The sequence below is a fragment of the Pteronotus mesoamericanus genome, unplaced genomic scaffold (genome assembly GCF_021234165.1).
Source record: "Pteronotus mesoamericanus isolate MK-2021 breed Mesoamerican mustached bat unplaced genomic scaffold, CSHL_Meso_final scaffold_533, whole genome shotgun sequence".
NCBI lineage: Eukaryota > Metazoa > Chordata > Mammalia > Chiroptera > Mormoopidae > Pteronotus > Pteronotus mesoamericanus.
In genome coordinates this window covers 5,128,979-5,141,797 of record NW_026555320.1, presented here as the reverse complement: position 1 = coordinate 5,141,797, position 12,819 = coordinate 5,128,979, and the positions used below count along the sequence as shown (strand labels likewise).

The 12,819-nt window shown below is 63.7% G+C and overlaps 1 protein-coding gene across 2 annotated transcripts in view; it reads left to right on the top strand.

The window, feature by feature from the left end:
* Positions 1 to 2,776: 2,776 nt before the first annotated feature.
* The window catches only part of CACNA2D2 (calcium voltage-gated channel auxiliary subunit alpha2delta 2), a 121,185-nt gene continuing 111,142 nt past the window's right edge, over positions 2,777 to 12,819 (top strand). For both annotated transcript variants that reach the window (XM_054594691.1, XM_054594690.1), the window contains exon 1: positions 2,777 to 2,979. In XM_054594691.1, coding sequence (XP_054450666.1) covers positions 2,777 to 2,979 — 203 coding nt within the window. The remainder of the gene's footprint in view (positions 2,980 to 12,819) is intronic.

Genomic DNA, 12,819 nt, shown 5'->3' with positions numbered 1-12,819 from the left:
GATCAGCCACTGGCCGGTGCTGAGGCCAGGGGAGGGAGGCTGGAGTGGGGTGGGCCGGAGCGGGGATCTGGCTGCCCTGGGTGTCCTGGACTGACGTTCCTGACGGGCTTCCTCCTTCTGCATGTGGTATAACCAAGCCCAGGCCTTGCTTAACACACAGTAGGTTTCCCACGAAGGCCTCTCAGTTTCTTCTGGTCTGCTGAGCTGAGCGCCCCTCGGCCCGTGTGCAGAGCCAGCACCTGCCAGGCCCGTCTGGGGGCGGCACCTTTACCTGCCCCACCCCTCCCAGCACAGGCGTCTCTGGCCAGGTGGGTAACTCAGGCCTTCGCTACCAAATGCACCAATGTGCCCGCTATGAACTCCTCGCCTCCTTGACTTACCCTCTACCCCCGCTGTGATTTCAACCTGTGGCTGGAGCCAGCCGCCGGGAGACCGAAGCTGCTGGGAGCCTTGGAGGTTGCCGTGTGTAAACTCTTACTACCCGTTTACTCTTAATTACCTCCCCTCCTTATTTGTCTTCCTTTAACGGCCTGTCAACCGAAATCTCCCGCCTTTCCCTTGGTGCCAGCGGCTCAATTAGGTGCACATCTGTGGAGGCTGGAACTGAAATGCCCAACGACCGATGCCTGCTCGCCTCCGCCGGCCTGCACACAGGTGCCCGGCAGCCTGGGCACTCAGTGGGCAGCGCTGCCACCCTGGTATCAAAGAGCAGGGAAACGGCCCTGGCGGTCCCCACCCTGCCGCTGCAGAGGTTGCCTTCGAAAGGTGCTTACCGAGCCCCAAATGGCACCCGGGAGGGGTGACATCTTTTGTGCTGGTTCCCTGGGGCCATGAGCATGGGTATTTGTCCAGCTCACAGACGGGGGAGGATGTCACCGGCCAGCCCTGCCCTGGGCATAGGGGAGACAGAGGTGCTAGAGGTAGGCTTCAGCTGGAGCTGGGAAGGGGCTGGTTAGCCCAGGCTTGTTGACTCTCCTGTGCAGAAGCCTCCTGCCCCCCGGACAATCCTGTCCGGCCTGGAGGGACTGCCCTGCCCAGAGGTGGGGGTGGGAACATCTGGCAGAGTCAGGCATCTGGCTCCGTGAGGCCTGGCGTGTCCCTCGTAGAGAGCCGGCCCGGCTCGGCCTCCTAGAACCCTCAGCAGGCACCTCCTGTTCCCAAGACCCCAGGCCTGTCAGGGCTTGGGGGCCCAGGGCACTGCCTTCCTCTGACAATGTTTTGGTGGGGCTCATAGCCTGGCCCCTGAAGACTCACTCAGGTCAGGTGAGGAGGAAGATCCAAAGCCATTCCCCTGCCAAGCCCTGGCTTGTGGGAACAGCCCAACCAAGAAGGGGAGTCAGCAAAGGCTGTCCTGAGACTGGTCCCAGCCTCTGACCTCTGCCCCCCGAGTCCAGGGGCCACCACTCTTCCCAACTGCAAATCCTCTCCAGGCGCTTGTGAGCGGCTGGCTCACCGAGAGGTCGCGGCTCTTGCCCGGGTGCTTCGTACCCCTCACTCCTCGGCTGAAGTACAGAGCCTGTCCGTGGTTACTGCTAAGAAGGGCTTGTCCCGTGCCAAGCTGGCAGGGAGCATTCTCCTGCCCAGTCTGCACGGGGGCGGGGCAGGGCCTCCGGGCACATCCCAGGGCTCTCTTTTCCCCAACGGTGAGTGCTGTGGTTTACCAAGCAGTTCGCACCCATTCTCACTTCATCCTGGAAGCGGGGGTGGGCACTCGCACAAGCATTCACAAGGAAGGAAACTGAGGCTCTGAGAGGCCTGCAAGCTGAGAAGGAAGACTTGACACCAGGCCAGCAGCCTTCCCCCTGCCGCAAGAAAGAGCCAGGGGCCTCCAGGGCAGAAATGATTGTTTTGTGCAGCGGTGAGCCTCCAAGGCAGCACCGGAGGAGTCTAAATAGAGGCTGAGCTCGCCTGGGGGGCTGGGGCTCGGGGCTGATCTGCGCACAGTGCCTGCTTAGCCCAGGGAATTGAAATGAGTGTCTGCAGAGGGCTGCATCCTGCCATTCTCAGCCCCTCGCAGCTGCGCAACGGGACCCGCGTTCGCGCTCTGGGAGCTAGGGGACTCTGCGGGGGGCTGGGGACCCGATAGCCTCTAGAGGACTCTTGAAGACAGCTGCAATCACTGGGGGTTGGGTTCAGCACCGCTGACCTCTTCTCCGGTCCCTGCTGAAGCCAGCCATTTCACCGTTAAACCTGTGACTCCAGGCCTTAAACTCGTTGAAGGTCGAGCCCCCAGAAGGGTCACGTATGGGCCTGTCCCGGCCTCGGGGTCGGAAACTCTTTCTACGGGGACGACAGAGAGGAGCGCGGGGTCTGAGGCGTGCGGGCAGGGGTGCACACCGGGCGCTCGGGCCGCGGCTAGGGCACAGGACGCGCGTGCCTGGGCTCCGCTCGGCCGCGCGGGCCAGCAGGGCAGGCTCCGGGCTGCGCGAGGACGGCGGACGCTCAGGCACGGGCGGGCGCGTGGCCGCGGCGGGGGCGCGCGGGGGCGGGCCGGCCGCGGAGGGCGGGGTGGGAGCCGGGAGGGCGGTGCCGGCGGCTTGGCGGCGGCCGCTATTTGAGCACCGGTCCCCGGCTGAGCGCTCAGAGCGCTAGGAGCCAGCGCGTCGGAGAGATCGCGGCGCGCAGCCGGCAGCCCGCAGAGGCGCTGCGGCCCGTGCAGCCCCGAGGCCCCGCGCGAGAAGGCGGAGGAAGAGAGGCCGGACTGCCGCCCGCCGCCCGTGCCCCCCAGCCCGCCGCCGCCTCCCTCTCCTCGCGGCGCCGCGTCTTGAATGGAAACATGGCGGTGCCGGCTCGGACCTGCGGCGCCTCCCAGCCTGGCCCGGCGCGGACCGCGCTGCCCTGGCCCCTGCGCGGCCCCCGGCCCGGCCCTGGCGCGTCCGGGCCCCCGCGGCCGCTGTTGCTGCTCTTGCCGCCGCTGCTGCTGCTCCCGCTGCTCGCCGCCCCCGGCGCCTCAGCCTACAGCTTCCCCCAGCAGCACACGTAAGTGGCCTCGGCCGGCGGCCGGACCCCGGCCGAGCCCTGCGCCCCGCGCCCCCCACCCCCGCCTGTGCCCGTCCCTCCCTGCGCCCAGCACCGGGGCGGGAGCGCTGGGTCCCGCTGCCGCTGCGCCCGGGGGTGGCGTCTGCAAGCCCAGAGGGCAGGCAGCGGCGGTCCCGGCGCTTCTGGCTGCGTCGCGAAACTTCCCCGCGGTGCCCCGTCCCCCCCGCAACCCCCCACCCCGACCCTGCCGAACGGAGCAGAGCAAGATCCCCAAGCCTCGGGATGGGGGTGGGGGGGCGAGCTTGCCAGCCGATTCTCTTGTAGCTGACCTGGTGACAGGGGAACCTGGGCTTGGGCGAAGGGGCGGCCGGCGACCCCTGCCCGGCGGAGATGGAGCCGCGCCTCTGCTCCACGTTTTCTCTCGGGTGGGAACCTGGCGCTTTCGAGCCAGAGGTGGCGGAGGGGCACCCCACAACTCTCTCCGTTGGCCTTTTCCTTTGAGGGGGAGGGCCAGATGCAGAGGATACGAGCACCTTGTTGTGGCCAGTGCCACGGAGGGGCTCAGTGTCCCCTGTTCTTGGCCGCCCCGCTACACCTGGGGGAAGGGTGCCCTGGTGAGCGCAATGGGGAGGCGAAGGCACTGGGATGGGGGCAGAAGGTGAATGGCAGGGAGGACCCCTGCTGCCCCCGCTGCCCCCGCTGCTGCCGCCAGCAGGGGAATAGCGTTTCCTGGGCCTGCCAGCTTCTGCCCGGTTCTGTGCTCCCTCTGAGCCTCTCTGTCTCCCTCCCGAGGAGCTGACAAACTCGGACTCCCTCAGGGTGAGTGTGACTAGAAATGCCTGGGGCTGGGAGTGGGCGTTCAGCACATGTGGCCCCAGGACAGAAGCTGTTTCTGCAGGCACCGTGCCCCGGCCTGTGTCTGTGCCCAGGCAGTGCTTGCCCCTCTTGGTTTTGGGTCCCAGCGACCACCCTGCTGTCTGCTCTCTGTCTCTCTGTCTCCCGGGGGAGCCACCTGTCCCTGGTCTCCTTCACCGGCGGCCAGGCTGAGGGCTGGGGAAATGAGTCGCTCGGCTGTCTGCGGCCAAGGGGAAGGGTCTGGCCTCGGGAAAGGGGAGAGGCTGGCTGTGCGTCATTAGGCCAGTCCCACCCAAGAAGAGGGGCTCCTGGTTCTGCCTCAGAGCCTGCTAGATGAGGGACAAACTCGGGAGAGGCACTGCTCGAGCCTCTCTTCATCTTGTCGTCTCTCTCTTTGCACAGCCTGGCCATGCTCAGGCGGGTGATCAGCTGGCAAATTACAGGTGCCGCACGGACGTGTCCTCTGTCAGCCGTCTGGATTTTTCGTGTGTGTCTATGGGGGGTAGGGGGGCGCGCGTAGGGAGAAGAGAATCATACAGAAGTTTAGGGCTTGTAGGTGCCTTTTTGTATTTTTATTTGCTGTGATGAAAATAGACTTCGGCCCCGATGTTTAAAAAGAGCCAAAGAATCATTTTTTGTTGTTCTTTTTTCCTCAAAGCCAAGCCACAATTATTTTTCCCTGGCGGTTTCATAGATCCTCCCGTGAAGGTTTACGCAGACGTCTCTTTTCACCTCTTCCTGCCTCATTCCCCCCCCTTCCAACCTGCAGTGGGTCCGGCGCCTGCTGGGCCTGCGTGGGTCTCCCTTGGAAAGACGGTGTGAGACCCTGGCCAGAGTGGACACATGTCCCTTTGGCCCCAGCAAGAAGATGCTGAGGCGGGTGTGATAGCAGTGGGTGTGACTTCCAGCTGGACGCTGTCCTCCTGGGCATGGAGTTGGGGCTAATTTGAGGGCTTGGGGCATGTCTTGGAAACCTTAATTAGAGAATGGGGGAATGGGGGTGGGGGGAGCGGCGCGGCTCCGAGGGTCCAGGGGGAGGTGACTCAACGATGTGACGACACACAGGGCTTTCTGTGACAGCCAGCGCCCTTCAGCTGCCCTGGTCCTGCAGATGTGATGCCCATTGATCCTTGGAGGGGGGACGGGGAGGGGATGGAGGGGGCCTCCCTGCCCACCCATAGCCGCTCGTGACCCGGGTCGCTGGTTGCAGTTGGGGCTTTCGGTGAACAGACACAAAGGCTGGGGCTGCTGGGGGCGGGGAGGTGGCCTCCCTGAACTGTCCCGGGCCAGCGTGCCCGGGCTGGGGTGGCACTTGACACAGGTGGCTCCTGAGGTGGGACGTGGGCCCCTCAGGGTCACGGCACCGGGCTGAGAACCCCCCAGCGGCGAGGGCCCCAGGCGGGAAAGTCACGTCCTCCGCAGTGTCTGGCAGCACGGCGGGGCCCAGCTTTTCAAGCCGCTGGGCTTTAAGCAAGTGTGGGCTTAGGGTCTGGTGGCGGTTATTTCTGTCATCACGCTGACAGCATGGCTCTGCGCCCACCAGCGAAGCGGACCGAGGCGGCCGCTGATAGCCAGGGCAGAGGAGTCAGAGCTGCGGGGAGGACAGGGCTTTGGTTCGGAGGGGGCTCTGTCTCCCCACCTGGACCCGGATCAGCGTTTCAAAGGAGGAGGTGGCCGCAGGTGTGCAAGCACTTGCGCATACCTGCCCTCGAGTGGCTGGGGGGCAGGGTGGTGAGGTGGAGTCAGAGCAGACGCACCGGGTCCACCTGCTGCCTCCTGTTTCCACTTATGCTCGCCCCAGCGTGGTGGCCGGCGGCGCGAGCGGCGTGAAAGGCCACTGCTGGCCGAGGGCGGCCCTCCATGCATTACCTCTCCTGTGTGTTTTCTTCCCCTGGGCCTGGCCGTCTCCTCTCCTTCCCCTGCTCCCTCCTGCAGGTCTCTCGTCTTTTCTCCACGCCCCCCTGCACATTCTTGCCCGTCGCTCTCATCTCTCTGTGCCCACCCTGCCCTGCCCACCTCTTTTGTCACCTCCGTGGGACCTCCATCCCCTGTTCCCCTGCACCCCTGGGTTTCTCTGGCCCCTGCTCCTTGGACCCCGGCCGAGTGCTGGGTGGAGCACCTGGCCGAGCTGCCCGCTGCTGCCCCAGGATGGCGCTGGCGGGCACCTCCCTTCCCCGGGGTGTGCATGCTGAGAGGGCGGTGGGGGCGCAGAGCGGGGCCTGCGGGGTCCGGACGCCCGAGCAGATTAATGACAGCTGGGGCATGTGCTCCTTCTCCGAGTGCCTCGACCGGGCATGCGTCAGTCTAGCTACGGTTAATGGTGGGTGACGTGTGTCTGTCTGGGCCTCTGAGCCGCGTCTTCACCTCCCTGTGACTCTCCCCATTAGAGGAAGGCGACATCACACATCTGGGCTCCTCTCCCCCCAACAACCTGCCGCAGCTTTTTCAGAGGGAGGGGGAGAGGCCTGGTGGCCTGCTGCCACCGCTGACACGCGGAGCTGCCAGGTGCTCACAGCCCTGCTGGGGTTCAGGATTTGGGGGGGTCCCTTGGCTGCTGTCCCCCCCTGCCCCACCTTTGTGGGTCGCCGCCTTCTGGACAGATGTGTCAGGCTAACCCCTGAGAAGGGAGGGAGCCCGTTTTAAGATGAGGCCCCTCCTGGTCTGTGGGCGTCTCACTCTGGATTGTCACACTGGTGTCACCAAGGAGGGACTGAGTCACGAGTGGAATGAGCACTTCTGTGCTCTGAGCCTCCCCCCACCCGCGCCCGTGTGCAGGTGGGTGCTGCCAGCTCGTGGCTGCCCGGAGGTGGACGGGTGGGCCCTGGGCGTGCTGGGTGGCCCTGTGGACTCATGCTTTGGCCTTCAGAGCTGACCCTCCCCACTGGGATGACCTTGCCTCAGTTTCCCCAACTGAGATAAGAGAATCTACTGAAGATACTGGTGGTGAGAATTAAGGGGAGAGGTGTGGCCTCTTGGGGGACGGGGCAGGGCAGTTCGTGCCTGTGGCAGCTATTGTAACATGAGCATCAGGCCCTGAGGCCACGCCCGATGGGCCCCCACTCACCAGTCTTCCTGGTGTCTGTGGGTCGTGCCGCCAGCTCAGGCCACACCGGCCCATGTGGATGTCAGCTCCTGGAGGACAGACACTGGACCTCTCCCCTTGCTCTCTGAAGCCCAGTTTGACTGCGGTGGGGAGGTCGCCCGGCCGATGGTGGCCTCCCCTCACTTAGCCCAGGCCAGACCCCTCACCCACGTCCCCACCGCCCTCAGGACCCACGGTCGCACTCCCCCCGCGGGGGGACGCTGAGACTCAGAAAGAGGAAAGGACTTGCCCAGGGACCCACAGCTGCTGGGGCGGCTCTGGGTCGGGACTCAGCTGCCCTGCCAGGGGCCCAGGAAGTTGGCAGTGGAGACTCCACCTGAGTCTTTGGAAGGAAAGGAAGAGGAGTAAATGTGTGGGGCACACTCAGGCCCCCCGCCGGGACCCTGCTCGCTCTGTCCCTGGCCCCTGAGGGGCCTTCCTCGGCCCACGGCCGCCCTGGTCCCCACCGTTCCTGTGCCCACCTCCGTCCCCTCCTACATACACAGGCAGCCGTGGAGCCCCCAGCCCAGGTTCTCCTTCTCTGAGGCCTCGAGTCATGGGCCCGGCCTGCCTGGCATGGGGGGCGGGGGGCGGGCAGCAGGGACCCTGTCCTGGGCCGCCGAGGGGCCATTGCCCCCTCCAGACAGATTCTGGAGAGAAAGGTCACAGGGTAGGGGCGGAGGCTATTCACGGAAGCCTGAGGCTGCATCCTCAAGTCCCCTGGCCTTGTCATTAGGCCCGAGGGGACTTCAGAGGACTCGGTCCTTCTAGACTCTCGGCCGCGGGCATTCTGGGAATCGAAGCAGGCGGGCATGTGTCATGGGCCCTGTCTGGCAGGGTCGTGTTGTCTGTGGGTGGAGGGCACCGGTCCCTTTCCCCTCCCTTTCCCCACCCCCTGCCTCCCTTCTGCTGTGCTCTCAGGCCTCCAGATTTGAGATCTGCCTCTAGAGCCGGTGACCTGTGTCTTAAGTGATGGGCTCAGGGCCTCAGGCTCAGGAGGGAGCCCCTGGGCCTCGGGTTCTCTAAAGGCAAGGGTGGGGGCTTCCCCCGGCTGGTCAGGCACCTCCAGCCAACGGAGCGCCTCTTCATGTCAGGCTGAGATTTTTCTCTCTGGTGCCTGCTGTCTAAACAAGAAGCTACAGAATCAATACTCCTATTCCCAGACGGAGGAGAAGGTGTGGTTTTTGCTTTTTCCCGCTTTCCCTCCCTCTCTTGTCCTACGTATCCTGAAGAGATTCCCCGGCTGCCTGTGGCTGAGAGAGAGGGGAGTTGGCGGTATAGGTGAGGATGGAGATGCCCCCGGGGGGCTTACAGCATCCTCACGGGGGTGTCTGGGAGCTTCCCAATAAAGTCAAGGATGCTGTCATTCAAGCCCACGAAGTCTGAGCCTCACGCCCTGCCCTGCCACTGAGGGGCTATTGGTTTCGTGTCCTGGGCCCTGGGCCCGCTCATGGACCACCTGGACGGCTCCTACCTCACTTGGGCCCCCTCTTGCAGGGGCTGGTCTGGACCCCTTGGCCACTGCTGGTGCTGGTGACTGAGCCTGAGAGGATGGGGCCCCCGGAGAAGGAGACTTGGCCTTGTCGGGATTAGGTGTGGGGGCGGGGGATCTTCACACAGCGGTCCTGAGGGCTCCCACCGTGGGTTGGCCTGGCCCCGGAGGGCTCTGTCAAAGGCAGTCTCAGCCCAGCTCTCCCACCTGGCTAGCTAGCGTAGGGGTGACCTTGGGCAAGGCCCTGCCCCCTCGGGCCTCAGCTTCCCGTCTTCCAGGGCCCTCTGACTCTGACACTCCAGTGCCCTGAGAAGACAGGCCCAGGGTCTTCCAGCCCCTCTGCACACGGTGCCCTCGCTGTGGCGTGAGGCCTGGCCCCCCGCCCGGAGGAGCCTCGCCCCCACCGGTGTGTGGAGCCTGCACCTCCTGCGCTGGCCTCTGGCCGCCGTTCGGGTGTGCGGGAGCTGCTGCGTAGACTGACCCACTTTGAGCGCTGATCAGCCTAATTATTTAGCAGAGAAGGAGGGGCGCGGGACTTCATTCCTGCTGATCATTAACCGTCTCCCCCCACCTTGGAGATGATGCCTTAAATGAAGGAGAAGGGGTGGGGGAGGGGAGAGGTTCCCCCCTCCCCCGCCTCTCTTCCCTGCCCTGCATGCACCCTGGGCCCCTCGCTGCTGCCGCCTGGGTGCCGTTCTTTCCTGCTGGCCGAGTCTTTCGAGGCTGGGCCTCGCCTCTCGCCAGCGGTGCAACCTTGAGGACAGCGCCAGCCTCTCGGGGTCTTGGGGCCTCTTCTCTAAAGCAGAAGCCCCTCGGTGGTGCTGCTCCATAGGATCGCACTGTGACAGGTCGTGTGGGGTGGCCCTGACCCCAGAGCATGCGTGTCGGGGGCACGTGGGCCCCAACGGGATCGAGCAGGGTTCTCAGCCGGCTGGGCCTGCGCTCTGAGCCAGGCGCTGTGAGCACCTGAGACCCCACCGTGGTTTGCAGGTCTCCCCTCCTGTGCCTAACCCTTGCCCGGGCCCATGTGTGCCCGTCAGCTTGCGTGTGCAAGTGTCTGCTCTTCTGTTTTTTTTGTTTGCACGTGTTGGGTGTGTTCATGTATGTACACACTTGTGCAAGTGTCCATTTGTATGTGAAGACATGCTTGTGTGCCCGTGTATATGTGAAAGCTTGTGCGAGTGTGGCTGCGTGCTCACGTTTGCATGCATGTACGTACCTGCTCACGTGTGTACACAGGTGTAGACACGGTGTGCATATGAATGTAAGTGTGTGGTGTGCACTTGTGCATGAGTGCCCGTTGGGACATGAGGGCGCGTGCACACTTTATCTCTGCACCCAGGATGCTCTCCCAGGGCCCACCCTCCGCGCCCGCCTGTGAGGCTGACGCCAGGGCTTGGCTGGACAAGCGCTGACAGTGAGAAATGAAGCCGCCTGGTTGTCAGGACCAGCGCTTTGCAAACTTTTATGTCGGGAACAGCCTGAGCTAAAGGCTGAGCTGGAAAGTTTGATCATCTCCCAACTGGCTCGATGACAGTCCGCAAAGGAAACACACAGAGGCTGCGTCCTTGCAGTTCACATTTTTGCAAACTGAAGAGAATTTAGATGCACTGGGGGACCTGGGACTCTGAGCGGCTCTGTGAGCTCTTTGGGAAGCCAGCGTCTTTGCAAACCGCCCTTCCCTGCGGGGACCTGGAGGTGGGGGTGGGGGCTGGGCTCGGGCACTGGAAACCCTTGCTGTGTGGCCTTGGCTGAGGTTTCCCCTCTCGGTGTGGGTGCTTGTCGTCTGCACACAGGAGGAAGGGGGACTGGCCTCCCTTGGGGCGTCTGCTGCAGGTTTGGGGTTCTCAGCCAGACGTTTGCGCAGCAGCAGCAGGCGGTCGGGGGCACCAAGCTTGGCCTTGTTGATCCCCGCGTGCTCTTGTGTCCGGTGAAGCCACTTCCTTCCAAGAGTCGCTTTTTCTCCAGTGGTTCTTCATAAACAAGGCTGTCTGGTGCCCCGGGCTGGGCGCTGGCCCGTGGGTCGGCTGTGTGGGCCCTCCACTGATGGGTTCTGATGTCTGAGGACTGAGTTCGCTCTCCGTGCGTTCTCAGGGCCAGCGTGCTGGCCGTGCCGGGAGAGCCCCGAGTCCTCGGCATTGGCGGGGTGGGGGGGCTTCTGCAAAGGGCAGAAGGGGCCGAGGAGGGCTTGGGAGCCTGTAGGGCCAGTGAGGTTGTCTGTGGGGGCAGGGAGCCTGGACAGCACTGTCTCCTTGGGCACCAGGGGCCTTGCGTGGTTCCCTGACTTGGGAAGGACACATCCCAGCTACGGAAACCCTGGGAGCCCAGATATTGCCCTTGTGCAGACAGGGAAACTGAGGTCTGCGGTGGCAGAAAGGAGTCCTCAGGCCCACTTCTGGCCGCACACAACTGGCAGGCCAGCCCTGTCCCCCATGCCCCCCCAGGCTGCCGGGGACGTGATTCCCTGCCTGGCAGTCCTCGCGCTGTGATATCCAACTGGTTCTCGTAAATGAAAATGTCCCTGGCTTGGGATGCGGGAGAATTCGAGGCCTCCTCGCAGACCCCGCCGAGCCAGGAGCCCGTGCGGTGTGAGGCGGCCTCCGTGCCTCCGTGCTGTTTCAGAGTCGGGAGGCTTTCAGGATAGCCTCGGAAAGGACAGCGGTGTCACCGGCAGGCATGACGGCCGTCGTGTCCCTGACGCGGCAGAGACCCCTGCTCCTCCGCGCCTGCTGTGGCATTTCAGCCTTAATCACCTCCCTCCGCAGCCACGTCCTCCCGCCGGCGCCGCCTGAAATGCTGCATTTGAAGCCTTAAAGGTCAGGCCTGGTGCTGCCACCAGTTCCAACGAACAAACAACAAGCAGCCCACCTCAGCCCTGCCCCCCACGTCACTTCTTAGAAAAGAGAAATGAGCTGGTAGAACAGGGCCCCGCGCTGAGGGCCCTCTCGGGTCGCTGTGCCTCCTTCTCTCACGAGCTGAGGCCCGTGGGGGGCCTGGGGTGAACCTGGGAGCCCTCCCGTCGCTTCCTGGGCCCCATAGCCATGCCACAGTGTCCCCCACTGAGGGTGAGCATTGACCTTGCGCCCCAGCAGCCTGCTGGGGGCAGAGCCCTGCTTCCCAGCCAGCACGTGAGGCGCTGCCTGGGCCGGCTCTGCTCTCCGGCCACTGGCCCCGTAAAAACCCACGTTCCTGCCAGGCTGACCGCTTGCAGGTCCTACTTGGAGCCCTGGCCTCTGCACCTTCTGGCCTTCGCTCCCCATGGCCCTATCCCAGCGGGCCTGCTCAGCCTGAGCACTGGGGCAGGGAGCCTTTCGGACGGAGGCCTCCTCTGGCCCCCAGCCCCTGTGGGCCCCTCCTGTAGCCCTGTGCCTCTCCCAAACCACCGCCCAGTTCGCAGGGGCTTTCCAGGAGTAGGCACTGAGCTGACTGCTGCCCCTCAAAAGCTGAGTCTGAGGAGTGTATGTAGCTATGAGGAAAAGAGGCTACCTCTGTATACACCTTGGTATCCGCAGGTGGTGATTTTTTTCATCATGGTTAGGCCTTTTGTCCTCTGACAGGGAGCCCAAAGGTAGGTGAGTGGATGCTGTCATCGAGGACCAAGTCCTCACCTGCACTCTGCCTGGCTCTCCTCACTTTTAGAGTGGCTCTCTGTCCTTGGCCGACTTCCCCCATGGTGACAAAATGGCTGCCACAGCTCCAGGCATCACATGTACCAGGCTTTGGGAGTAACAGAGAAGACGTTTCCTCTGGTTTCCTCTTCTGAGGAACCTCACCCCTCACGCAGAAGCCTTTAGCCAACTCTCTCTCACACCTCACTGGCTAGCACTGGGTCACATGTCTACTCTAAACCAATCACTGAAGGTGCTCTGTGATTGGCTCAGGCTAATTAGGATTTACCCTTGAGCTAAGGATGGGGTCACCTTGGGGCTGGAGGTGGGAGAGAGTCTGGCAGACTTGACTTCTGTTTGCAAGAAGGGGAGGGAGTGATGGAGATTGGGGACTCAGTGTCTGTTGGAGACAAGAGACCTGAACGTGGGGGTGGGGGCTGCGGCAGAAGGTGGGAGGGGAAGGGAAGAGAGGGTGTCCATGCTGGAGGAAAAATTTGTAAAGGAAGTAGTTATTTTTAACCACATCATCAATCAGGGAGCTGGACCCTGGGTGGTGTGTTTCGCATACACTGTCCAATGAGATCAGTCCGTCTTTATCCCTGTTTCACAGACAGGAAACGTTGAGGCAACAGGACCGAGTGATGCTGAAATCACACAGAAGGTGGGCGTGGGGCGGGGCTCCCACCCCGACACTGGGGACACTGGGATGGCAGCACGTAGCTGCTGCCGCGCACGCCCGCCTGCAGCTCTCCTCCAAGCAGCCCCCCACCGCGGGACCCTCGGGGAGCCCCCACCGTTCCGTG